The 26,512-nt window shown below is 37.5% G+C and overlaps 2 protein-coding genes across 3 annotated transcripts in view; both read left to right on the forward strand.

Annotated features, from left to right (window-relative positions):
* Positions 1–869: 869 nt before the first annotated feature.
* Positions 870–8,632, forward strand: LOC103464557 (prostacyclin synthase-like). The gene is made up of 11 exons (XM_008408738.3): positions 870–1,004; positions 1,485–1,735; positions 2,132–2,255; positions 2,394–2,572; positions 2,671–2,817; positions 2,917–3,029; positions 4,160–4,326; positions 6,727–6,892; positions 7,171–7,352; positions 7,889–8,040; positions 8,414–8,632. Exons 2-11 carry the CDS (start codon positions 1,665–1,667, stop codon positions 8,571–8,573), a joined length of 1,461 nt encoding a protein of 486 aa, XP_008406960.2. The 5' UTR covers positions 870–1,004; positions 1,485–1,664; the 3' UTR covers positions 8,574–8,632.
* A 1,213-nt stretch (positions 8,633–9,845) lies between these two features.
* The window catches only part of kcnb1 (potassium voltage-gated channel, Shab-related subfamily, member 1), a 44,795-nt gene continuing 28,128 nt past the window's right edge, over positions 9,846–26,512 (forward strand). The window contains exons 1-2 of one of the 2 annotated variants that reach the window (XM_017304769.2): positions 9,846–11,087; positions 13,280–13,931. In XM_017304769.2, coding sequence (XP_017160258.2) covers positions 13,335–13,931 — 597 coding nt within the window. In that variant the 5' untranslated portion in view covers positions 9,846–11,087; positions 13,280–13,334. Of the gene's footprint in view, positions 11,376–13,279; positions 13,932–26,512 lie in introns of both variants that reach the window. The other variant, XM_008408739.3, reaches the window with a different exon arrangement.

Below are 26,512 nucleotides of genomic sequence, written 5' to 3' on the forward strand. Positions count from 1 at the left end.
TAGCTGATGACACTCCCAAAACTACCAATACCACCTGACCAAAGCACTGTGACGAGGTTGCCCAACTCCAGTACCATCATGCAATGTTTAGATCCAATCCATCTGAAACACATGAATTAAACAACTAAATGATTGATTGTGAGGGAATTATTTGATTCAGGGTTGATGGAGCAGGGACACATCTAAAGTTGCACAATGTTAGGATTGGGCCTGGACACACTTCTGGTTTGTGGGGTATTGTCACAACGGAGATGAAAGACAGGCAAGGTTAACATCTTTCAAGCTGCATTAATTTTATCAAATTATTTCCTTTCTTTTAAGATGTTTTTGACACTAGTGGCCTTTTCTCATTAAGAGGGTACTCAATTTTTTGTCACTTTATTTTATGCTTTCTTTTAAATTATTTATTGATTACAGCACTTTGCTTCAGCTGTGGCAGATATTAAAGCTATTTATATATAAAGTTGATGATGGTGATTAGCTTTTTTCAGAAGAGTAATTTGTCATAACTACCCCCACTTTTTCCTTCTGTCACAGCACTCGCATTTGTTGCGCGCTATTTATTTAAATTTTATGACCTAAAGTTGTTGTTGCTACACGGACTCTTTTAAGGAGCACACATGCACACTAAAGGTACCTAACGGTTTATTTATTTTCAAATATTTTTAAAGCTATATAATTTCTGGTTTATACCAATTTGAAACTGATGCTCTGTAAAATGACAGAACATTATAATGATTTAATATGAAGACAAACCTCAACGCTATTTAAACTTAGTAATTAGCCATTTTTTAGACAGAGCAAAAAAAATTAAAAATAACAAAAACAAACAAAAACAAAATATTTTCAAAATATATTTAAAAAATAATAAATTCAAATTTAAATCAAAATTTCCACCACCATCGACTCTGCCCTATGATAAAGCTAATGCAGATACGTTTCTGCCATCTGCTGGTATACACCAAAAAAAACAACCGCCAAGAATATTTCCAGTAGTTTATGAGGTAAGAATATTTGTTATCAATTCATTAGGAGATCTGTTATACACTAAGATCAGTCTTCATGGCTTGACATGTCCTATACTACATCATCTCTTTGGTATTCTTTTAATATGACAGGCTGGTTTCAGTGTGACAAACTGACCGTAAGCTGTACTTTTTCCTGTCGGTCTTGTTACTTGAGTCACCACAAATGTAAAAATAGATGTTTTGCAAAAGAAGAAGTTGGTTGTGATAGTAAAGATTTCAGATTGCCAAATCGTGAGAGTTTTTGTACCACTGCTCATCTCTTGATTTCTTCTCTTGCAAAACTCAAAAGTACTGGTTAGAATTGATAGATGTTATGTACAGGCTTTGTAACTTTGTGGTATGTGACTTCTCCTTCAACTCAAGACTGTTTGAAGAGGTTCTCAAACCTGCTATTCCATGTTGTTTATAATTCTCTTATTTAGAGCAGCTTATTGAGGCTGGGTATGTTTTTTTTAGGTGTCAGACACTGTCTACTGGAGGTAGTTGTGCAAGACTTTGTGTCACCAACCACACCTTTCCACGCCCCTTCGACAAGTGGTGATTACACCAAAGCCAGGCTCGGAGCTATAAGCAGGTTGACTGTGGTTATAGGGTTAGAATCTACAGGGGAGCTCAAGTGTCAGGTCATACTGAAACATGTTGGGAACAGCCTTTTTGCTTCTTAATGGACTGCTTCTACTCCTACTTCTTTACACCACTCGCAGAAGGTAAAACTTTTATTTGTTGACTTTTCTACCTTTTTTTTCTCAAGGTTTACCAAGCATCACTTTTAAACTGAAGGCAAAATAGATTTGAAAAAAAAAATAAAATTCTGCAAGCTTTTACTGTTAGAGGTCACTGATGCTGTTTAAATCTTGCATTGTTTTCTGTATTTATATGAAAAAGCTGTAAAATAACAAAAGTTTTATTTGCAAACACAAAACTCAACACTTTTATTCATTTTTACCCAGATGCCAATTTTTTTTTCTTCTATCATTCATGAGCACTTCCTTTTCCAAGATTTTATGTAAACTTGAAACCTGTTCAGTGAGATTTATGAGTTGCGAAATGTAGATATGCAAACTACCACGGTACACTAATTTGAATTTCCTCGTACCTGACAGAAATAAAAATGAGCCTCCTCTTGATAAGGGCTCCATCCCGTGGCTTGGCCATGCTTTTGAGTTTTTAAAGGATCCTGGAAAATTTTTGGCACGCATGAAAGACAAACATGGAGACATCTTCACGGTAAGCTTCTATAATTACTGAAACATTAATCATTAAAAAGCAGTTCACATAAAAAGACGTCAAAACTTTAATCATTAAGAATTCAGTAAAAAAAAACAAAAAAAAAACACTTATGTGTGATCAAACATGTCCTTGCAGTTTCGTCTCGCTGGCATTTATGTGACAGTGCTGTTGGATCCAAACTCCTTTGATGGTGTCTTGAATGATGACACCAATAGCTTGGACTTCAACAGTCGCAGAGGCCAGCTCTTAAAAAGGATCTTCAACCTGCAGCTCCCAGGCGACTATCCTACTACTGAAAAAGAATGGATGAAACAGTAATGACTTGATGATTTAAGTTAATCAAAAACAACTAACACTCAAAAATGGTTTCAGAAAAATCTAATTCTCAGATCGTTTTTTTTTTTTTTTTCAGACATTTTCTCGGTGTCAAGCAGCTGCAGCTCAGCAGCTCCATGACTCGTCACCTTTCCGACGTGATGCTGAAAAGTTTTGAACCCCGCAGCTCGTCACAGTGGAGAGAGGATGGATTATTCGAGCTCTGTTACAGTCTTCTTTTCAGGTAACAGGATACACGAAAAGACATCCATGTCGTAGTCGTTTATACAGTAGCAGAGTGACACGTCGAACTGTGTGTTTATACTTGACTGATTGCTGACAGGGCTGGATATCTCACATTGTTTGAGAGGAAGGATAATGTCGATGCCGTCTACGGGGAGTTCCGCAAGTTTGATGATCTGATCACCAAACTGGCTCAAGGTTCACTGAAACGAGGCAAGCAGTTCCACTGAAAATGACAGGACACTTCTGACATCCACCCTTTCTTCCTACTCTCACTGTAATCACTTGATTAAAAAATCTGTGTACAGAAGTAATTTTGTTACTTCTGGAAACAAAAGTAACATACTTCAATGTATTTTGCTGGGACTTTGCTTGGGAGACCAAAAGGAAACTAGTCTCCCAAGCAAATAAATTATTTGTGTTTTTTATTTTTTTTAACTGCAAGAGTGGCAGGTTTTTACGGCCCTTTTTATTCAGTTACAACCATTAAACAGAACAATTAATTGTCTTCAGAAGATTACAGGCTCTCTTTTAGTTGTGCACTGAATGAACCATTATGGAATGAAGATAGTCGGTGCTGATAGAAACATTTGCAAAGTCTCGTTTGCAGTTTGTGACAAACCATGTATGATGACACAGCAAACGGTGCTTTGATCAGATCAAAGCAAAATGTATCTTTTTGTCTTGCAAAAAACGTTCGAAACCTAACACTGAAACACTGAACGCAATTACTGCTAAACATACCTTGAACACAGTGGTGGTAGTATCATGCTGTCAGGATAATTTGATTGACAGGGAGTTGGTGACAAACCCCAACAAAATTCTGATTGAATGCCAGGATATATTTATAGCTAACTGTGAGTAATTTAAAATAATTTTAAGCATATTACAATATAAAATGCATATTATCATAAGATTTGAAATCCAGGTGTCCCTGCTCTTATTCCTGATTCTTGGAATACGTTAGCCAAAAATAACATAGTTTCAAACAGTCTATTGTTATATTGCTGTTGCTTCATCATCTGGTGATGTATTCGCAATATATTGCGTAACCCTACTTTGAAGGATTTGTGGCACTAGCTGCAGTAAAAGGTGGCTCTACCAATTATTGACTCAAGGGCGCAGAATCCATAAGTGCACTCCACAATTTGAAAAACATTGAAAACAATATATTATTCCCCTTCCACTCCTCCTGCTGCATAAAATCCCAATAAAGCACACTGATTGCAGTGACAAATCTTGCGAGGCACCGTTTCCTGCTCTTCAATAGCAATTTGTCACCTGCACTTACCTGACGGCAAATGAACCTGTTTACCTACATCTCCAACTATTTTCAATAACAGAGGAAAGAAGAGTGGTCGCCACATCCCAGGATCGACTGTGGGACCTGCTGTACTCAGGTCGTGTGAAGGGTTCCTGGCAACAGAGCTACGTTCAGTTCCTGCAGGAAATGGGGGTAGATGCAGACATGCAGAAAAAAGCGCAGCTGCTGCAGCTGTGGAACACCCAGGTGAGAGTTCTTTTTATAAAAAATAAAATAAAAATAGGTAAACACACTGACTCACACACCCTTATTAGGTTGAACAGTGCGATCTTGTGACTGAAACGCACGGTTGCCCTGCTAACCGTGCAAATCTAAGAAGAGCCAGATTCCTTGCTGTCAGAAACCTGCCTCAACTTGTTACTTGACGAGGACTTCTTTTTGTTTTTCTTTTGAAGTTTTGATCCCACGGATCAGTCTCCACATCATTTTACATGTCTTTAAGGTTCAGTTCATTTCTTGTGTAAACAGTAGTTTATTAGAAGAGTGTAGTCATAGCTGAAATGCTTCCTCGTTTGTGTACGTCACACAGTTTCTGGCTCTTACACTCTCAGTCATGATTCAGTGCTAGTACATCATAGTTACATCATGTTTTACATTTTTATTTAAGATTAATGTTAACTCTGACTCTTCCCATAAAGCGTTGTTGAAACAGTGTTTACACAGTAACCCCGGAGTGAGGTACTGATACAGGCTTGAATACTAAATAGTTGTTCATCAGCCTAGACGAGTTCATGGCCGCATGGTGTTATCCCCCAGAGCAACCAGGTGGGGGAGAAAGAGAGCCGTTTATAGAGTTTGCCGTTTAGCGGTGCAACACTTTATCTGTAGTAATTTTACCCCTTCGTAAACCTGCCGTTCCCTCTGAAACAGACACTCAGCTTTTCTGGGTAAATTTTGACACTTCCATATACGTCCGTGCCTTATTATGGATAGTTGTGTAATAGGAGGGCGCAATCTGCGTGCTACAATGAAACTGGAGCAGCACTGCCAAGAACAGAGGGATTAGATTTTAGGATGGTGAGAGGTGCAGCAGGAGTTGGGGTTTTTGTTTTTGTTATAGCATTACTTTTTTTTTTTTGTCTTGAGAAAGTATAATGCTAACATTTCATTCTACCCACTGTGGATTGGAATGACCTTCCCATCCCATTCGGCTGAAACATGAAATACATGTAAAAGTGATTTTTATTGCAAGTGGGATAAATCACATAGTTTTAATTAATCAGATGCAAACACACTATCGGGGTTGTATTCTTGTAAACTTAGCATATTGGCAAGAAATTAAGAACTGGAGCAGAGCTGTACAAAGGAAACTAATCAGCTGCTTTGTTTGGACCCGTTCAGGAAAGAGCTCCAAACATTGCTTAACTTTTCACAGAGAAAACTAATGTTCAAAACATCCAATTTGTATTTCTGTTTATGAGGAATAAGATGGATTATTATGTTTGTCAAAAAAGAAGAAAAATCAGTTCATTTGGCATTTAAAATAATTTAAAAGTATAGTCCCAACTTTAATTGAAGTTCTGTAAGAGGAATAGTGTCCTTCCCTGTTGTAGACAGTTGTCATTTGTAAGTTTGGAGAAAAGATAGTAAATTGCTAAAAGAGATGTAAAGTAGCTAGGCAAACTTAATCACTCTTAACTTTTTATTTGGCTGTTGAAAAGAATTCAATCTGAAAACGTTGACATCCATGCCACACAATGCTGTTGTAGTGTATATTAAAGGTGTACATTTTCAGAGGAGATTGGTTTTAAAGGTTGTTGATGTTTTCTCAGCCAAGCTATTTTCCTTGCCAGCTACATCAGTCAGCACAATCAGCTGATTGGGAGTCTGCAGGGAGTTTTCCAAATAGCCAAGAGGCCTGGAGAAGCACAGGAGCGTGATGTTACTCAAATCACACCCTTCTGCCAAATCCACAGCTTAACTCCACTTACAGCAGACTGATGAGTCGCAGCTGGTCAGGTGGACTGATACAGTCTGGGTCCTCAATGTGTGTAACTCTAGCGTCGTTACATGAAACTTATGCTTTGCGCCCTATAAAATCTTTTTACTGTGGCTTCTTGTAATAAGGTACAAATTTTAACTTTACTTTACATTTATGTCGTCTCATATGTAGTCCTTAAAAAGACAATCTGATACTTTAATACCCAGACTCCTTTGACATTTTAAAAGTTTTTTTTTTTTTTTTTTTTACTCAAAGAAATTGAGAGGGCAGAAAGACAATGTGTTGTAACTCCTGTCACTTTTGGGGCAATTGCCCTGCTGTCAGTAGAGAGCTGACCTGAGATGTGCAGAGGTAAAAAGAACAGCTCCCTTAACCCTCAGCAATTACTGTCTGACAGGCTCAGGTGTCTGTCTCTGTGGATCTGACAGCAGTTTCTACAAAGTGTGGACTCATTTACTGGCTTCTTCTCACATCAGTCATATTCAGACAGCAACACTTCAGAAAACATTTAGGCTATCTTATAGGTATATTTCACTAAACATTGAATTATATTTTAATTCCATCTCCTGCGCAGTTTTACGAACTAGATGTTGAAATTAAAAACTGTTTGGTGTTTGTTTTTTTTCTTCTTTTTTTCTTTTTAGTGCAATGCTGGACCAGCTGCCTTCTGGGTCCTCGGCTTCCTGCTCACTCACCCTGAGGCAATGGAGGTTGTTAAGTCAGAGATCAGAGGCCTTTCTTCTCTCCAGGATACTTCCCTGCAGCGACGCCCCTTGAGCCAGCTGGAAGCAAAGAGCACACCTGTGTTTGGTACATAAGCAGCTGCTTTGCTGCCTTTTATGCTACCTAATTGCGCTCTTACACCCCTGCTATTAATCACCTAATTGGGATGGACGCAACAATTGTTGCACTTGTTTGAAATAAGCATCTGAACTTTGAATCAGTTAAATCAGAATTGCCTTTTTCAAGTATTCTTATCATCACAAATTATTGTGCCTCTGTGGATACTGCCTGAAGGCTCTTACTGACTTAAGCAGTCGTGACAGCCCTCTGACATCATCCACTTCCCTGTCCTTTCCGCTCTGCAGATAGCGTTTTGAGTGAGACCTTACGGCTCACCGCCGCAGTAATGATCAATAGAGAAGTTGTTAAAGACAAGATCCTTCGGATGGCCGATGGAAAGGAGTACCACCTCAGACGTGGGGATCGAGTGTGTCTGTTTCCTTTCCTCAGCCCTCAAATGGACCCACAGATTCACGAAGAACCACAGGTACTTAACATGCAGACGATACTGAAAAGGGGCTTCACTTGCGTATGCAACAGTTTGCAGCATGTTTTGTTGCTATATCACGCATGATTAAGGAGATTAATGCTGCTGTAATCAGTCCTACGATATACAAACTCAAGGGGGTTGCACACAAATGCATGCGCCACTTTTCAGAAGATTATTTGTAACAAGAAACAATGCTGAAAATGTTTAATTTTCCTTCTTGTTTTAATTTATCACATAAAATCTTGATGAACTACAAGTTTGTGACTATAACGTGACAAAAAGTGAAAAAGTTGTCAGTACTTTTAAACAGCATGGTGTGAAATCAGGACATTAGTACTAAGAAACCGACTTGTGAGCTAATGAGTGAACTAAGATAATTCATCTTTGTTAATTCTGCTTGTCTTCTGTGGTTAACGATCATAACGAAAATACAACCTATTTTTGACAGAACGTATGGTGGAGGAAACAGACAACAGGGCTTTTTGCATCTCCTAATTCGTGCACATCTGTTTCGTTCTCCTCTCCCTCGACAGATGTTCAAGTATGATCGATTCCTAAATGAAGATAAAACAGTGAAGAAGGAATTCTACAAGGACGAGAAAAAGCTGAAGTACTTCACCTTGCCTTGGGGCGCGGGGAAGAGCATCTGCGTCGGAAAGGAGTTTGCTCTTAAAGCCATTAAACAGTGAGTGTAAATCCACGGTTTTTTTAAATGTAATCCCCTGAGCATCTTGTCACTTGAAAAATTATGTGTTTGTAATCAAAGAATTTCATCCCAAGCAACAAACCAGCAAAATCACACTTGAATAATATTTTGCATTGTAGCTTCGGCCATGCTTTCATCATTAGTAATTGCTAAAACTCAATAATGAGCTGGAATTAATGAAAGAGAGGCAGAGCAGACATCTGGAGGACATTTTTTATATCAGGCAGAGGAAGGTTAAAGATCGTTCCATGTAATCAACAGCATCAAAGAGTGTTTGCTCTGCAATTTGTTGTCTACGCAAGGTTTGCCACGCAGCTACGTTCTCACACAATGCTTAACTTTCTCCCTACAGATTCGTGTTCCTGTTTTTGACCCACTTTGATCTGGAGCTGTGCAGCCCCAACGATAAACTTCCACCAGTTAATCCCAGTCGCTTTGGCTTCGGGATACTCCAGCCAGATGGAGATCTGCGGGTGAAATTCAGACTCAAGACGATGCAGCATGAAATGTGAAGTGCAGAAAAGCTTCACAATGTCTTGTTTGATAAACTTTGTTTTGGTTGAATGTGGAATTTGACTATTTATTTAGTTTTTATACCTTATCAGCTTGCCAGTAAATTTTATTTAAGTTTGTTGTGTTAAAATAAATGTTGGGAATTAATGATAGAAAGTCATGTCACCCTCTGTTTTCCTTTTGCTACGCAGCAGGTTATAACTAATCTGAAACACAATATTCCAGAGTGTCAGATCTTCTATCTATAATTGTTTTATACTTTTTACTTGTAGGTAATAAGATGCAAGAGTAATTCATATCACACAAGTAATTTTTGTCTTAAAATATCCTTTATTTATTTATATATATATATATATATATATATATATATATATATATATATATATATATATATATATATATATGTGTGTGTGTGTGTTCACAATGATTTTAAGGGTGAAAAATATTTTCTATGGTTGATTCTTTGTGAAAGTAAAACTTTGGATTTAATTCCTAAACTTAGTTTACATTTGGTAGACTTGTTTTTATTTGCACTGTTCTACATTTTGAGATAAGCTTGCCTTTGTTTAATTAATAAACGGGTCATTGACAAATGGATTTAAAAAGCTATCTGAATGTGTGCTGATGTATTGATTCAATTCGGTCTGGTTTGTTTTTATATCTCCACAGCAAACTCACACACACACACAGACACACACCCTTTAAGAGGCAGTTACACACAATTAAGGTCGAAGACAAACAGATCCTAGTCCATTCATTTCATCATGCAGACATTCAATGCTAAATACATAAAATCTAATTTTATCTACATTCTAAAACAGGGCAGTCATGTTCAATTTATTATATTTTCATTGGTAAAAAAAAAGAAAGCGTTCTATCTAAGGAAACCCATTTAGTGAGTGACAGCAGCAATCCCTCCTCCTTCTAAAGAAACATAGCAACAGTGGACAGATGAGTCCATCGTGTTAACTTTGGGTAGTATCGGGTAGTAATACTTAAGAGCCTAAAGATGCATATATAATCAATGGAAAGGCAAAATACCCTTTACCAGGAAGAACACTGCAGCAATGCCCGAGGCCTTTTGCCACAGCCTATCATTTACTTTTTAAGTTTTCTCTTAAAAAGTAAGAGAAAACGCAGAAACATTGTTCTAGCACTTTCTAAGTTAAAGACTTAATAGCACCAGTAGCTTTTATCGTGGCTTTATCTTGGTGAGCAACACAGCAAAGCAGATAAGCTCTGAGTTGTTAGTAAAATCAATAGAATGAAAACTTGAGTGCATAAAATTGGTTGCAACAGTAGCTTCTTCAATTTGTGCTGAATTCATCTTGTGCTCGGTGTATCTGAAGTCGGGTCTTGGAATGAGGTCACGCACCAACTGGGTGTGTTTTATGCAAGTCAGACAACCAGTGGAATTTTAAAATTGTCTTGGTTGTAGTGGTGCAATGGATTACTGTGTATTACTATGCTGGCGTTCCTGTAGTTTTCTGACTGGGATCTCAAAAAAGAGACTTCCATATACAAATAAACTGCACCATTTGTCCTTTATTGTATATCTGTTTGATTTAAATTCCAAGGTAGGGTTGACTCATTTCCAAAAACTAGTGAGTGATCTTGGGATGGACAGCTTTGCAGTCCATCTCAAGTAACCATTGATGCACACTTATGTACTCAGAAGCCCACAAATTAAAGGCAGGAGATTAAAGCACAAAAGAAAATAATATAAAGGGGTATTGGTGAAATTAAAACATGTGTTACACGGGAAGTAAGGAAACCAAAGTGAAACAGTTCAGAAGTTGTGCTTATTGTTACCTCAGACAGTACGACGCAGTATTTCAGAAAAAAGAACAAGTGTAATGTGATGGTCTCTGACTGAGTTTCTGCTTCGTGACTTGCTGGAATCCTGAGTTCTGTTATTTGTCAGGGTCAAGCGCATGACTTGTGCAGCAGAACAATGATATGCAACACAGCAAGTCCACCTCTGAATGATTTAACAAAAACAAAAAGGTTTTAGAGTTGGTTCCCATTCACGCTTGGAAACTCTTCAGTGTGACTGAATTAAAACCGTTATGCAAAGAGGAGAACTTCTTCAAGTTGATGTTAAAGACCAGTAGCAAAATCTTGATGACATTTGTTGACCCCAAGAATGCCACAATGGGTTTATTATGTATAGAAGGTAATTACTTAAAAAAGTAAAATCAGGTTGGTTTGAAAACGTTTTGAAAATTTACTCTATTTTTCTCTGTTTCATCTTAAATTTTGATCTGGATGATCTGGAACGCTAAAACAAAACAAAAAAAAACACACAAAAAAACTGCAAAGCAGGAAAAAAAAAACAACTGTAAAAATACTCATTGGAGTCTCACAGCCTTGAAGCCCACAGCAGTGTGTTTACAGTGATTGAGGACACGGTGCAGGAAGAGTTAAACAGATGTGGAGGGGAGTTTGGAGCTGCCATGAATCCACCTTCACAGAGATGCGGCGCCTCTTCGCACAGCTGACTGGGAACACAGGTAGTCCGTCCGAAGGGGGCTGTCTGTCGGCGTACTTGTTGATATCCGGGCGCAAACAGCGCGGTGAGACATGCGGAGCGGGAAGCCGGCGGGTTGGCGGTTCGGGTCGTGCTGAGGATCTGTCCCTGCCATGTCGGAGACAGAGGAGGGGGAGATGGGTTAAACCCCGGCAATTGTAAACCAATATCGACGCCTTCAGCATTATTTTTTTTCCTTTTATTTTTTATTTTTTTATACGCCTCTGCTTCATCTTCGTTTATGGCTGCGGATTGATTGATCACAGAGCTGGTACGTGCTGGTTTGATTCAGTGCAGTATGACTACAACCCATCATGCTGTTGTTGTTGTTTTGTTTTTTTTTAAGCTCGTACGCATCTCTGGACTTTGAAACCTGTCAATTGTGATAGCTTTTTCAGTGTGTGAGCTCTCTGCATATACCAGCCGCAGCAACATGGAGCATTCAGCTTCGGAAAAAAAAAAAAAATATGAGAAAGACTTTGCACTTTGTTAAATGGTTCCAGTCCAGCGTATTTACATCCTCCTCGTAGCTACGCAGAACAGCAGCGTTTGCACAAGAGGGAGTGGTGTTTGTGTAATGTTCACCTGCTTTATTGAAGCCCGGACTCTAGTGGAGCAGGAGGGCTAAAATAATTGTTTTTCCTCATGTTTAGCGCAGCCTGTTACAGCATGTTCCCAAGGCGTCCAATATATTCAGCTTCTGTCTTCATTTTAATTTTGAATGTGGTCTTTTTTTTTTTTTTTTACTTTGAACTAGTTGTCACTCGCTGTCGGGTTTGGGAAGAGTAAAATAATAAACTTTGCATGACAGTGATTAAAGATCAAATCTATAGGCCTGGCCTGTTGCCGGGCTCTCATAAACACTGTAAACAGTGGCGTGGAGTGGGCTTGCTGGTGCCACGTCTACAGCCACAATAAATAAATAAATAAATAAAAAATAAACTATCAGGGCATGCTAGACTCAGAAAGAAATGCTTCCTTTTGGGTCATCCCTCCTCCTCTCCCTGGGGAAGGTGGCCGCACGCTGGGAGAAAACAGCGCTTCCCCGGTGTTTCAGCACCTCTGTGCTGGACAGCGCTCACTTTGCGCTGTAGCATCCCTGCGTCCCACCCACAGCACTGCATGGGCGTCATTGGAGCAGAGAGCAAAAACTGCAACATGCAAACGAATAAATTAAACCAAGAAATCTCGAGCCACAGTTCATGCACTGTGTGCATGCAAGATGTTTTATTTTGGTCCTCAAATATTTGTGTCTAATATTCAGGCCAAAGCCATATTACATTGGCAAACTTAATGCAAATTAAGTTTAATTTCAAGATATGTTTTAATACTATGAAACATGGAGGTTTTTTTTTTTATCCAAGTGCCAAAATTTCCTTTTTTAATCACCAAGCTAGATATTTGACTCTGCAGGCTGGTCTAAGGCATGAGTCATCTCTACAATCCCATGTGTTGACGTGTTTATTACTGCTTCAGAAAAAAAAAATAAAGTAAAATGTTAGATTTTATATAACGTGATATCAGAAAACATTTAAAAAAAAACTTAAACCAAATTATTGTAATTTCTCTCTAGTTATTGTAACCTTGGAGTTCAGGGGCTGGTGGTTTTTGTCAATATATATAATTCATCAGGTTTCTTTTTAGTGGCTAGTTGAGATTGTGACAACACAAACTAAGCCAGGGCTCTGTTTCTTGCATTGCTAATATGGGTGAGTCATCTCAGTAATTCCCATCTGCTCACAAAAGCCTTTTTAGTTTATTCATGATGGGCTGTTTTAAGTTGATTCTAAGTACTGTCTGATCCTACTGAAGATAACTTTGGTGAAGAAGCTTAACATGTGAACAACATGCTGTTCATCATTTTCATTCTCTCTCTTCTACAGAGTTTTATGTTATAGTCTCATTAAGGATACTGTTAATTCTTGAGGTATATTAACTTCATTCTTTCAATTTATAACATATTTGTACGCTTTATATAATCATTACTTAGAATTCTTAAGGGATTATTTAGCATTTATGTAAGGGATATTTTAAGACTTACCCAGCAATGTCAAAGTTGCAACCCTTTTTTTTTAACCATGCTACTCCAAAGATTAAGTCATTATGCAAAACTGAAATTGTACCCAAATCACTAAAAACTAATAAATAATTTTTGCTTCTACGGTTTGTTTTTAGAGACCACAATGAAAGAAAAGAATATCAACAGTAGTCCGTAGTCCTGGATGTTTGCATGCTTCCTCAACTCAAAGTCATCATGGAAAAATCCTTGGATCTAAACAAAGCCGGCTCCCGGTCGACATCATCCCTGCCACCTGAGCCAGTGGACATCATCCGCAGCAAGTCGTGCTACCGCCGAGTCCGGCTGAACGTCGGGGGTCTCCCGCACGAGGTTCTCTGGCGAACGTTGGACCGGCTGCCTCGGACTCGTTTAGGGAAACTGAGAGACTGCAACTCCCATGACTCTCTGATGGAGGTGTGCGACGACTACAACCTGGAGGAGAACGAATACTTTTTTGACCGACACCCAGGGGCTTTCACGTCCATCCTGAACTTCTACCGCACGGGCAAGCTGCACATGATGGAGGAGATGTGTGCCCTGTCCTTCAGCCAAGAGCTCGATTACTGGGGCATTGATGAGATCTACCTGGAGTCCTGCTGCCAGGCGAGGTACCACCAGAAGAAGGAGCAGATGAACGAAGAGCTGAAGAGAGAGGCTGACAATTTAAAAGACAGAGAGGGAGAGGAATTTGACAACACCTGCTGTGCAGAAAAACGGAAGAAGCTGTGGGATCTGCTGGAAAAGCCGAGCTCATCCGTTGCAGCGAAGGTAATTTTGAACTGCATGTTGGGTGTGAGCTGAGCATATGACCGATGTAAGCCTTCTGACATGATTCTAATACAAGCCAACAGACTGACACATGTGCACAAACAGAAACAAGGGAATAAAACATATTGTTGTTTTTTTGTAAGTTAGTCCAGTTTGCTCTTCTCAGTGAATTTTGTTTTTACTGGCTCTACTGTTCCCCTTGAAAGTTTAAGTTTGTATTACTCTTAAAACTAATGACAGCGGTTGTAGTTGTGAAGTAGCTTGCAGGATGGAAGACAATAAAGTAAATAAGAAAACATTAGAAACTGGATGCTAAGTAATGCAATTGAATTCAATGGGTAGTTTAAACAAACAAATATTTGGGTGTGAATATACAATTATTTGTATGAACATCACATGTTTCATGTTACTGTTAAAAAGTAAGTTCAAGCTGTTATTTTTAATCCAACAGAATGTCAATAAATTAGGATACCATCGAAAAGGTAATATATTTCTGTTAGCTAATTCAAAAACTTAAACTCATATGTAGAGATTCAGGTCATCATTAATCAAGGGAATTTCGAAAAGTTGTGGAGAAAAACAAAACAGAGACTCAGGGAAGGCAGACAACTAACTACAAACCAGGGGTGAAATACGCTGATCTAAGAGAAATAAATAAAAAAAAACACAACGAGCAAAACACCAGAAATTAACTAAAAACTGAACACAAGGAACGAATGTATATGTGGTAAAACCCTGAAAGCATTAATAAACAACTAAATATGACAAGTCTGTATATAAAACTAAATTGACTGAATTACTAAACTAAATTTACTTTTCACAAAATTCTAATTTGATGCCTGAATATAAGAGAAAATGTTCACACAAGCAGCATAGCAGAGCAAAAATAAAACCAATGTGTCTACTTTTCCACACTTACTTGCATTCACATTTATTTTTTGGATGGGTGTCTTCATCCTACCACTGATCTCTGGATATTCATCAGCAGACTTGCTGCAACATTTTGGCATTGCCCTCAGACTCATTAGACAGTCTGCAAAGAGAGTCTCGGATTGCTTACTCAGTAACCGTTTGAAGACTGTTTGCCTCAACCCTTCATTTAACATGAGTATTATATGCAGCTTTTCTACACTTTGTGAGATACAATCCTTAAGAACAGATGAAAAAAATAGCTTTAGTACTTAATCATTTAACTTTTGAAGGATTGATAGGATTTGATATTTGACCGTGTATATATTTATGTGCATGTAAAAAAAAAAAAAAAATCAGCCTGCAGCCATCCTGTTTTTTTTTAAAGTGTGTGAATGAAAGGATGTAATTTCCAGTTCAATCCTCCTGCAAAGAAGGTAAATCAAATGCAGTAACTTTCAATGTGGTGTTTACCGATATCACTGCGTTAAATTGCCACGTTACAGTTATTTGCAGTTGTATGTGATTTTTTTTTTTTTTTTTCACTAAATCGAACTAAGCTTTGCTGCTTTCAGAAACACATCCTCCCTACCTTTAAAAACACACTCACCTGCCTTATATTTGATGTTGTGAGTTCTGAATTCATAATGCTCGTCTTGGAAATGTCTGACCCGAAACTGGATTGTAACACATCATAAACGTGGTGCTACAAAGGCATCAGTAGTGTGATCCACTCTTAAACTTGTTTAATGAAGCCAGGTAATAAAACCCTGCAAAGAGTCATTCTGTAAAATCCCTCCGTTCCAAATAACTGTGTTTTATGTGACTGTGCACTGCTAGAAGTTTAAAGTTATTCAAATAATGAGGTGAAGATAGGTGGCTGCTGTTCTATGCTGAGCAGAGTTTTGTTTTTCGGAATGTGTTGTTTGATTGTTACTTTCTAATTAGGAGAGCGGGAATATATGTTTACTTTGTGTTGCATGGATGGATGATTAGTATGGAAAGCTATGATTTTCTTTTCATTTTAAATGTTCCTTTTTTCTATACTTATGCAGATTTAGAAAAGGCTTAAATCAAATTCCAAACTTGTGATTCAACTTATGATTCTTTTATTTCTTCATCTGCAAAACATGTCACTCCCTTACAGTTAGGAGGTAGAAATGTTGTTTCCCAGCAAAAAACATGTTTTGAACAGATACTCAATATGTACAGTTTTAAGAACTTTTTAATCAGCAGGTAATTAGCAGATATTAGGTATAAAAATGTAGACCAAAAATAAATTATGTATGAAGTTTTAAGTGTGGGATATGCTGTACAGTTCAAATGCAGAAGAAGCAAATTTGTTAAAAGAAAGAGTGTAAAAATAAAAAGCTGCAGCAGCCTTGTTGCATAAGTGTGCACACCCTTTTCATTTTTTGAAGCACTCTCTGATTCGATTTCAGTCTTCTTGAAGTCACAACTGCAATCAATCACAGACAATCTCATGAACCAGGAGTGAATTTCAGCTGCCTGTTCCTGCTGACTAATCCGGAGAATGCAAAGGAGCTGGGGAAGAACCTGAGCAGGGAAAACTAAGGGAAGGAGAACTAAACAAGACACAAGATAATGAAACTAAACCAGAAATTAAAGATTGAAATTAGATACAAAAAGAGCAAAACACAAGAAAGAACAAAGAAACACAACACAAAAAAAGTGTAGTAATCCATACACAAAACCAAGAGAGAATAAAACTCAGACATTGACTGTGACATAACATGAAGCAACTTTTTTTTCAAAGGAAACATCCAGGCCTGACTAAAATCTCCCAAAGTTTTGCTGAAGAATGCTACCAAACTTAAAATCTTAACCAAAAATCACCACAAAGTGAATTTTAGTGATTTTTTTTCATACTTTTACACCAATAAATGAGTTTGTTTTCAATTTAGCTGACTGAATCAATGTCACATTAAAAGTAGGAAAAGTCTTGAATTAATGTATTTTGCATAGCAAAACATTACATTTTAAAAGGAGAGAATAAACATTTTTATTCACTTTACATTCACTAGTAGTTCAATATAACTAAAGGAAGGGAGGCAAAGACACATGACATACAGTAGGTTAGTTGTTCTGAATGACCTGTTGTTATTATTACTGTTATCATTGTCTACAAGCTTATTTTAATGTTCTCTCGGTGTAAAAGGAATCCCGGATCATTTATAATGTATAAACAGAAATGTTCACTCTCTCTTATCATTATTGAAGAATTTATCTCGACTGTGTGGATGTGCAGCTATTAGCCATCTTAATTACCATCTCATCAAAACATAATATGAAAATCATTATCTGTATCTCCAGTAACGGCTATATCAAATCTACATCAGCCTGCTTTTATTAAATTAATCTCAATTTATCTCTTCCATGCTGCAGAACTGCTATGCACATTGAAACAGAGTTGAAAGTGCACATGCGTATACATTTTTTTTAATGCAAATAATGTCAGTACTTGTGCGGAAATGTGATAATAACCAGAAATAGAATAAGGCGCTCATGTGACCAGCATACTTTTTATTTATGAAAGACAGTGTACCTTATATTTTCTAATGTACAGGAGAGGCAGGAAGGAAACAAAGGTTAGTTGGTAGTTGCAGAGTTTAGCTCATGATTCATTCAGTTATTATGAGATAAGCAGTCAGATCATGTTGCTCAAGCACTTTCTAAGTGATAAATTTAAAACACCGAGCAGCTGCTTCAAGTTGAAGCACATGTGGCCGTGTTTTGATATGAAGAAGAGTTTGGTTGAATGAGTCTCAGTAGTTGTTTTTTTACAGTCATTGGTAAAATTACATCTGATTCCTCATATCGGCTGTGCTCAACCTTAGTCAAAAGACAATTGGTTCTGCCCTCGGCTGGCCATTCAAGACAAGCCTGCAACTGTAACCTTTGTGTCTTGAAAAAAACCTTTGATCATGTCTTCAAGGTCTGATATTTATGAGAAATCAAAGAGCGAATTGTTTCCAGCACCTTTCCCCCCCCTCCAGGGTAAATGCTGTGCATCATTTTTGCTCTACGGCTTGTACTGCATGGGAAATGAAAATTAAACAATTTGCAAATTGTACTGACTAGAAAGGATTCAGGAGGACTGCCTGCTCTTTGTTGCAAACAAACTCAGATAAGTGCATGTCTGTGAGGGGAAGGCCTTCTTCTGAGGAATCAAAGAAATGCAAAATCAATGTTTATTGTGTTACACTGATGCTGTAGTCTAAAAAAAGGAAATGACCATCTCGAGTCCAACATCCACTGCCGTATCAGCTCTCATGTTCTCATATCTTGAGTTTAACAGAAATATGGGTGAAAAAGCACTTTGTAGTGCTGAAGTAAAATGAGCATGGATCTTCCATCTGCACAATAATGCAGGTTTCTTCTGTAGAGTGTTTCCTACAAGTCCTAATCACGTTTTCTGGACATTGATGAATGTTGTCAGTCTCTGTTCACATTAGGCCACTAAGTCATATTGGTATTTATAACTGGGCCCCCAAATAAACATCTCTGAAAACCTTCAAAATGCAGAATCGTGCTAAATATTATACAAAAAATATTTTACTTGGGAACATTTACCTTGAACAGCAGAAGAAACCCAACTTTAGTTGACTAAGATAATCAAAGCACACATATTGGTATTTGTCTCTTTAAGATTAATGTAAGTGAAAAAAATATGTATATTTATACGTTTTTAAGTTGACCAGATTTCTAAAAATGTCTAATTAGAAGGTTGTAATGGTGCATACTGAAAATCTTCAGTACAGCCCTGTTGGTCTTGTATCCACAGGTATACTAAACAAATACTCTTTTATACCTAAGCACATGCTGTTTATGTGCATAACGACGTGCGCAGTATGCAACAGTAGCCCAACTTTAAAAAAAGTTACACCAAACCTAAACAGAGAAGACTCCCAGTTCTCACCACTGCAATATTAAATTAAACAACAGAGTCAGCAACAACATAGCAATTAAATAAATGTTTCATTTGAAACAACTTTAAGCTGAATCACTGGTACTGGACAAAAATAAACTAATTTCCAAATGACCACCTGTAGCATCCAAACAACCCAGAGTCCATACATTCTTTAAAATGTTGTATAAATCTCTACATGCACATGTGCAGTCAAGTACCGCTGGGAAACTAGGTTGTCTAACCATCAAAACAATTTCAAAGTGATTTAAAAATGTTTATTCTCTAATATAAGCAATGGTGTGATTCAAAAATTGTTAATTATTGTTTAACCGTTTCAAGTGGTCATATGGCGGCTTTACCTACTTTATACTCTAATAAGTAATCCAACCACAGCTGTACTCAGTTCTATAGCTTATGTTATTTTTAAGTTTTAGAGCATAATGAAAAGTTTAAAGAATTATATAGTTTAGTTTATTTTTCTTGACTGAAGCACGGTTCTGAAAACATACAGTCAGCACCTCTAAAACCCAAATATTACATCCCCAGTAATTAGGAATTAATTATTTTCCATTTCAAGATATCACAAATGATAAAATGATACATAAGCTAATTTCTCTTGAAAGTGGGAAAGAGTAGAGAACATGTCAACTAAGAAAGGTTTGTTGGTCAGGAAATGACAAGAAGCTAGATACTCAAAAAGCTTGGGGAAGCTGAATTAGGAGTCGATGAGAACAAATATTTATCTTGCTTCCACTCACAACGAGCAGAATGATGACGGAGGTAATTCAAAACATTCAAAACTCATTGACAAATGCCAGAACAAAGCCTTTTAATAAACATTTAGTAAACATGTGGAGTTTACTATTTTCACATGAACTGAACCATGCACTTTGGACTAACAGTGAGCGTTCTGGCTGCAAACAATGCAGTTGGTTTGGCGTGTAACAAAGGATGAAATTAAACACACCTCGGTTTAGTGCAGTGGGGAATCTATGATGCTGTGAGAGAACTTCTCTTCAAAGGACTTCAGCGAGTTTTTTTTTTACCACAGCATTTCCCATGGAAATCTGGGATATGCGAAAACTAGAAATGAGTCATCACTTTTTCTCTCAGCGAGATATTGATTCTCAAAGCTAAAGCAAAACAAACTTCTTCCATGGCCAACTCAGACCCCAGATGTAACCCACTGCAGAAAGTCAGTGGGTTGAGGTAAAGAGGACACAAGAAAAGAGAGAACCCACAAATCTGGGAGAGCTGGAGAGATTTTTGAAAGAGGACTGGTCAAAGATACTTACTATATGCTCCCAACCTTGTTAAATATTTTAAGAGAAGACTAAGTGCTATCCTAAGATCAAATTGTTGATGTAGAAAGTTTCAACACCGATAGTAACAATAACTGTAAAACAATTATTTCTTGACATGGAATGTTTTTCTGCTTCTAATTGGTGATGTTTTTTCAGTTTAAGATGCCTCTGAAATAAAAGAACAGTTTATTTTTGCACATCTTTACCAGGTGTGCCAAGAACTGAGGCTAACAGTGTGATTCACATCTCTACTTGGCTTTGGGTTGAAGTGATGCCGCTCTACAGTTTAGGATTTCCTCCTGCATATACAGAGCAACCTCCATCAAATAAGAGGCTGAGTTTATCAGTTCCTAATTAGCTTAAAGGGGCAACATGAAACCACAGACCACGGTACTAAAAGCATTGATAGGGGCTCATGTATTGTCTTAGGTATTTTTAATAGGCAACTGTGGGCTTGTTGAGTGGTCCAGCTGCAACCACAGACTCAGTGTTAGCTCATCAATTATCCTGGTCCAAAGATGGGGATGCAGCAGCCCATAAACAGATGGCGGATGGAAGAGATGTGCACAAACGGTCACCAAGCAACAAAAGTAAAGTTTATCTTCACTGAAGTAGTGGCTATCAAACTACTTATGTTTCCATCTCCCTCTCTCTCTTTCTGTGTAATTGCACTTCTGCTATGTTCCTGTACTTTAATGACTAACAACAAGAAAGTGAGTAGAAGCTTTGATATTTGTCAAGATTTTCGGGGACATTGCTGCCATTTCCGCCCGGCTCTGTGTTCTGCTTCCTCGCTGGATCATGTCTTTCCTTCTCCAGGCTCCTCTGCCATACCTCTGACTAAATGTCAGGGAAATGTCACATTAATTATTCTCCAGGAGACTCTGGACCCAATTTGAAGCCCCCCACCCTCTCTGTTTACATTCTTTGTAAGCTGCCTTGTCTCTCTCTGGTTCAAATCAGATTTGAGTCCCCATAAAATAAGATTGTCTCTGACCACTGGCACAGACCCGGTGAAGAGCCACCGGGAGAGGTCCTTTCCACTAAAGCTTGTTTGTGTGCAATGTCAGTTCAAGTATCATTGTTTACCTTTATTAATGACAAACAGAATGTAAACAAAACTTAATGTGTTTTGTTACTGACCATACTCTATATAAATCTGTGCAGAGCATTCTTTGTCAATTGCAGCTCTAGCTCTACAAATCTAGAGACTGAAACGGTTTCCTGTTCTTCTTTATAATGTAGCTCAATGTCAGACTGGATGCCGAGCAGCATTTCTGGATTTAGGTCTAGACTTTGACTGGACCATGTGAATGTTCTTTGATTTAAGCCATCCCGTTGTTGCTCTGGCTGTCAGTTTAGTGTTGCTAGGGGGTAACATCAACTCAAATCTTTGCAAACTCAAAAGTGTTCTGACAGGACTGTCCTGTGTTAAGATCAGTCCATCTTCCCATCAACTCTGACCAGAATCCCTGTTCCTGTAACCAATAATTATCAATATCGACTAATTGATAATTAGTCTTATGTCGTGATACATTTTTCAGCTTTATCCTCCAGCCCTATGAGTCTGTTTACTTGGGGCAATGGTCACCAAGTAGGTTAGTTCTGAGTGATTTCATTAGATTTTATTTAGTGGTAACTGGATAAATTTAATGTTTTAGAAAATCATATATCATTTTCCTTCCACTTTTCTATTACATAATACTTTGTGTTAGTGTGTCATATGCAAAAAAAAGTACTCAGTGTGAAATTGGTTTACCAACCAAAGCCAAACCTGAACATTGAATATTGCTGCCATGTTTGTCCTCACCACATCCAAAAAGAGTAAAACCCATTCCTTATTCTTTTCAGTGGTTAATGTGCCTCAGAAGGAAGGCCACAAATTCCAATTATGCTCCTCTCATGTCACTGAAGATGACATATAAATGTGGTTTGGCCATATTCATAAATCAGACTGCGGTGTAATCCCTGACACAAAGCCACCAGACGAGAATTTATCACTGTTTCTGACAGCTGCGTAGTCGCCTCAGGTCAGATGATGTATTATGGTAAGCCATAAAAAAAAAACAAGACAAGAATGCAAAGTTGGAATACTCTTTATTCCACGTAGGCTTTAAAGACTGATTGTTTTGCACAAGTCAGATCAGATACAACATACTTTATTGCGTTTGTGTGCATTCAGGCAGTTCGTTTTTTTTTTTTATTTGAAACAAACAAAACAAAAAAAAACTGTCTGAATTTACAAGGACCCGTTATATAACTACATACTGAAAAATACGTTTTACAAAATCACAAGCAGCTCCTTCACTGGCACCCATAAAAATTCCTATAGACTCATTGCCAATAAAAAAAAATAATAATAATTTGTACTTTTTTAAGCTAATCAGAGGACAGTCCTTCTAATTAACAAACCAATTTTCTGTTTCTTTCATGTATGAACACATTATGACACACAAGTCATTTTCTTTTAGCCTCTATTCAAAATGGGAAAGACAATAGAGCATTCAGGAACTAGTTACAAGGAAACACCTATTCACCTAAACTTGCCCATCTACACTAAAAACAATAATTATCTTTTTTGTCCATTCGTTCTTCCCTGCATTTCAATATTGGGTCCCGGTTGAGGGAGAATCTTCAACATTTCGTTTTAGCCTCAGATGGGAAGAAATAAAATGGATATATAACTGGCAATGAGTCCTTTACATCACTGTGGAGTCATTTTCTCCCACTTTTCTTTGGAGAATATATCATAACTTGACAGACCACAATTGTCTGAAGTAAGTTAAGTGACAAGATAAATCAAGATAAGCCATTTAATGTTCAGTGACATCTGCTGATCAGTACCATTCACAACTGAAAAATTGAAATGGCATGAAGTACATTCAAAATATATAATTTCCTCAAAAAGCTTACTGTTAAATATTTAGTGATTTGTCAAAATGGCAGCTCTCCAACTTGGAGGACATGGTGCTCAAGTTTCTGCTTTGAAGCAGCTCCTGTTTGACTGTGAATACAACTAGTTAATTATCTATTGATGAAGCTGCAGCAGCAGGAAGTTCTTTTTTGGTGGCATTTGTGCAAGTTTGAAACTTTCAAAGACCCCAGAGAACAAGAGGATTTTGGTCAGTATCAGATATTGCACACAGGAAGCTGTTCGGTGACCAGGCAATACCCATTTCAAGTGAAGGGCTGAGCGCCCTGTTGTTTGGGTTATTGTCGGTTGCTCTGTGCCTGTCACACCCTCCCCTTGTCAGCAGCTTTGCCCTGAATAAAAGCCCAGAAGTCCAAATCCCAAGCAGAAGTAATAAAGCTCTACAGTGGCCTTTGAAAGTGGAGGTTGAAATAGGGTGAAAAACACAATTTTGTTCAAGTTTGGGGTTTAGAAATAATGTTCAACACGATGATTGTGAAAAAGACAAGGGAATACCTTTAACTTTGCAAGTTTTCAACAAAGTTTTCTTAGCAGCTAGACATAGATTGTAGATGGTAGTTTTCAATGATTATTACAAACCCTTCAGCTCTTGGTCATCATATTTTGTTTGTCTTGTTTAGAGCATTGTACACAACACACACTTTTGACAGAAGACCAAAGAATGAATGTTTTTAGTCAGGTGAAATGTGGAGATCGCATCCATATCGGTATGAAAGTCTTAGCAAAACTAACATCCCAACACCCCACAAAGAAATAGGTTTTGGTTAGAAAACATTAAATAAAAAGCAATTTCCAATGATCAGATTTTTAATCCCCAGGTTGATGTTGGCAAGTAGATTTAATAAATAAATAAAATACTTGTTTTTCTACGATGCAAACAACAGTAGAGTATAATTTTATTTGTTCCACCTCCATCTCAATTTTTTGCGCTTATTTTCAACTTCAAGCATATCTGAAAAAGTTCCTAAATAGTCATCACAGAAAACCTACGCTGCAATTGTTATGGGAGAATCCAACCCCATATCTATTTTGGTTCAGTTAAAATTATAGAATCATTTTGGATTTGGCACCCAGGCTCTAATCTCATCACACCACGTACAGGTTTTTCAACATGTCCTCCTCCTAAAGACTTCTTCCAGTAAGTCTGGAAATGAGGATGTGCTCTCTGACATCTGGGATGACAGAGGGGTTGAAAAGCAGCAAACAGCAGGCAGTAGTAAAGTATGGCATACAGCTTGAGGTGAGACGTCTGCAGCTTATATAGATAGCCCACATTGGTGAGGCAGCTTTGAGTTGCTATATTTCCAAAAGTATTCAGTCACTTAATGCCTCTTAATATAAAGGTGTTGTGGTGTTGACCCAGCCTTTGCAGCAACATCTTCAACTACAAGAATTAGAAGTGTGCTAATAGGAGGTTTTGACTAGTAGTCCAGGATAATATTTTTGAGGTCAGACACTGACCAGAATAATGCTAAAAAGCAAATAACCCAAAAGATTAATTCAATAAATACTGTACATGCATTGATTCTGTAGAGAATAGCATTTTTTCTTGGTATGATTGTTGCCACATCATCTCTTATATTTAATCTGTGTTGAATATGAAAATATAGAGAAGTGGAGCTTTAATGTAGGTTTGTCATTACTTGCTGGCTACTGTACTTAAAATAGCATGAATATAACAGAATGGGTCTTCTGCTGAAAAGATGAGGTAAAAACATCTGAGTAATTTTAAAGTTGATAATAGCTGAAGGAATAGCAGCTTCTGTACCTCTATAGAATGTTTATTACAGATTTTGTCAATTTTGTTTCGACTTACTTCTTTCTTGCTTAATTTGAGATCAAGGTTTTAAAAAAAAAAGTGACTGTGTGCCACCTTTTGGTGGCGAATGTGTCTGATGATGTGTGTTGAGTATGCTGCCCATAAGTTAAGTCCGTGTCCATGTAATGTCTAAACTGGTCATATTTGTTAATGATGGACAGCTTTTAGGGATGTGTAGCAGGCCTTCAACTGAAGTGCTGCATATTTTATGTTAATGTGTTTAAGTCTTTCACAAGTCTTCTTATGCATTTTGTAACAGATATGCAAAAGCTGTTAGTGTCCACCAGGAAACCAAATAGCAACAAACGGAAATAAGAAAAGCTGTAAAAACAACCAAAGTACAGTAAAATTTGAACCACCATTTTCTACAAAGAACAACAATAAATTGTCCTTTTCCATCGACAAATCAGGAGATAACTGACTTTATGCCTGAATGCATGTAGTCTTTACATCTGCAAATAAATCCACATCAGATACAATTATAGTACTTTGTATATCTAGGTAATGTCAGAACACCACACTCATTGAGATAGCAAATCTATCATTTTTTACACTTAGCTCATTTTGAGATGCTTAAATTGATCATAGATGGGGGATAAGGTTTATAGATATCGTCTTAGAAATCATTTGACTGTGTGAAGTGTTTTAACAGTACTTTAAATGCAGTTGTAATAAGAGCTGTCTGAATTTTCTTAGTGGGAAGAGGCTTTAATATTCATCTCAACCTGAAAGCTTGAACGTTTGATTGTTTTGAAACAGAAGTCCTAACAGAAAAAGACAGAGATTTGCAAAAGCATTTGCATTCTTGAGATTTGTAATATTTTGCCTTTTTTTTCTTGCCACTCTTCAATAAAGACCAGACTTGTAAATTGCATTACTGGCATCTGCACAGCAAATAGATACTCTCACCATTATTCAATCTACTTCGCAATTGTGCTCCACTTCATGTTGATCTATTCTAGATTATCCCAATAAAATACTTTGGAGTTTCATGGTTGCAAGGTGAGAGAGCATATGAAAGTATAGAAATACTATATTGCTTACTAATTTTTATCACTGTGAATTAATTATCAAAGTTACAGTAAAAATTACAATGCAATTTGCACAAGGCAACGAATCTAAAGCACTACTTGTTTTGGTATTTTTGAACACCTTCAGTGACACCCACGTTACAGCTTGGTGAAAAGTGTGCTCAGTCCTTTTGGTTCTTTACCATTCTTCATTCTTCCTTCAAATGTAAAGATGAAAGAAGCAGGAGTCGAATCAAGCCAATGTATTGCATTAACGTGCTTTTAATCTAGCGCCTTAAATATATTTAAAGCCATTAGTTTAAACACATTTATTAGACGTTAATGTAACTCAAATTTAAACACAACAGTGTAGCGTATCATATCGTGTCAGAGAGCAAAATTTTGAGCCTGTAATGTTGTTCAAAGCTGTAAACTTGAACACTGAAGCTGAAAAGTGTGTATTCTGACACTGTGACCTGTGGAGATTAATTGGCTTTGAAAACCAGCAAGGAGCTGCAGTTTCTGGCACCTCTGCATTGGCTCTGGAGGTGGTCAAGAATCATGGGCTGCTGCTTCAAAGCTCGGCAAGCTCCTTTGTTCATTCAATTTGTAGTCGAGCTGTTATGTGAGCACCGAGCGAAAGACACAAAAGACGTCACTGTCTCCAGGAGGAGTT

This window comes from Poecilia reticulata, chromosome 5, assembly GCF_904066995.2.
Source record: "Poecilia reticulata chromosome 5, P_reticulata-male-v2, whole genome shotgun sequence".
In the NCBI taxonomy this organism is placed as follows: Eukaryota; Metazoa; Chordata; class Actinopteri; order Cyprinodontiformes; family Poeciliidae; genus Poecilia; species Poecilia reticulata.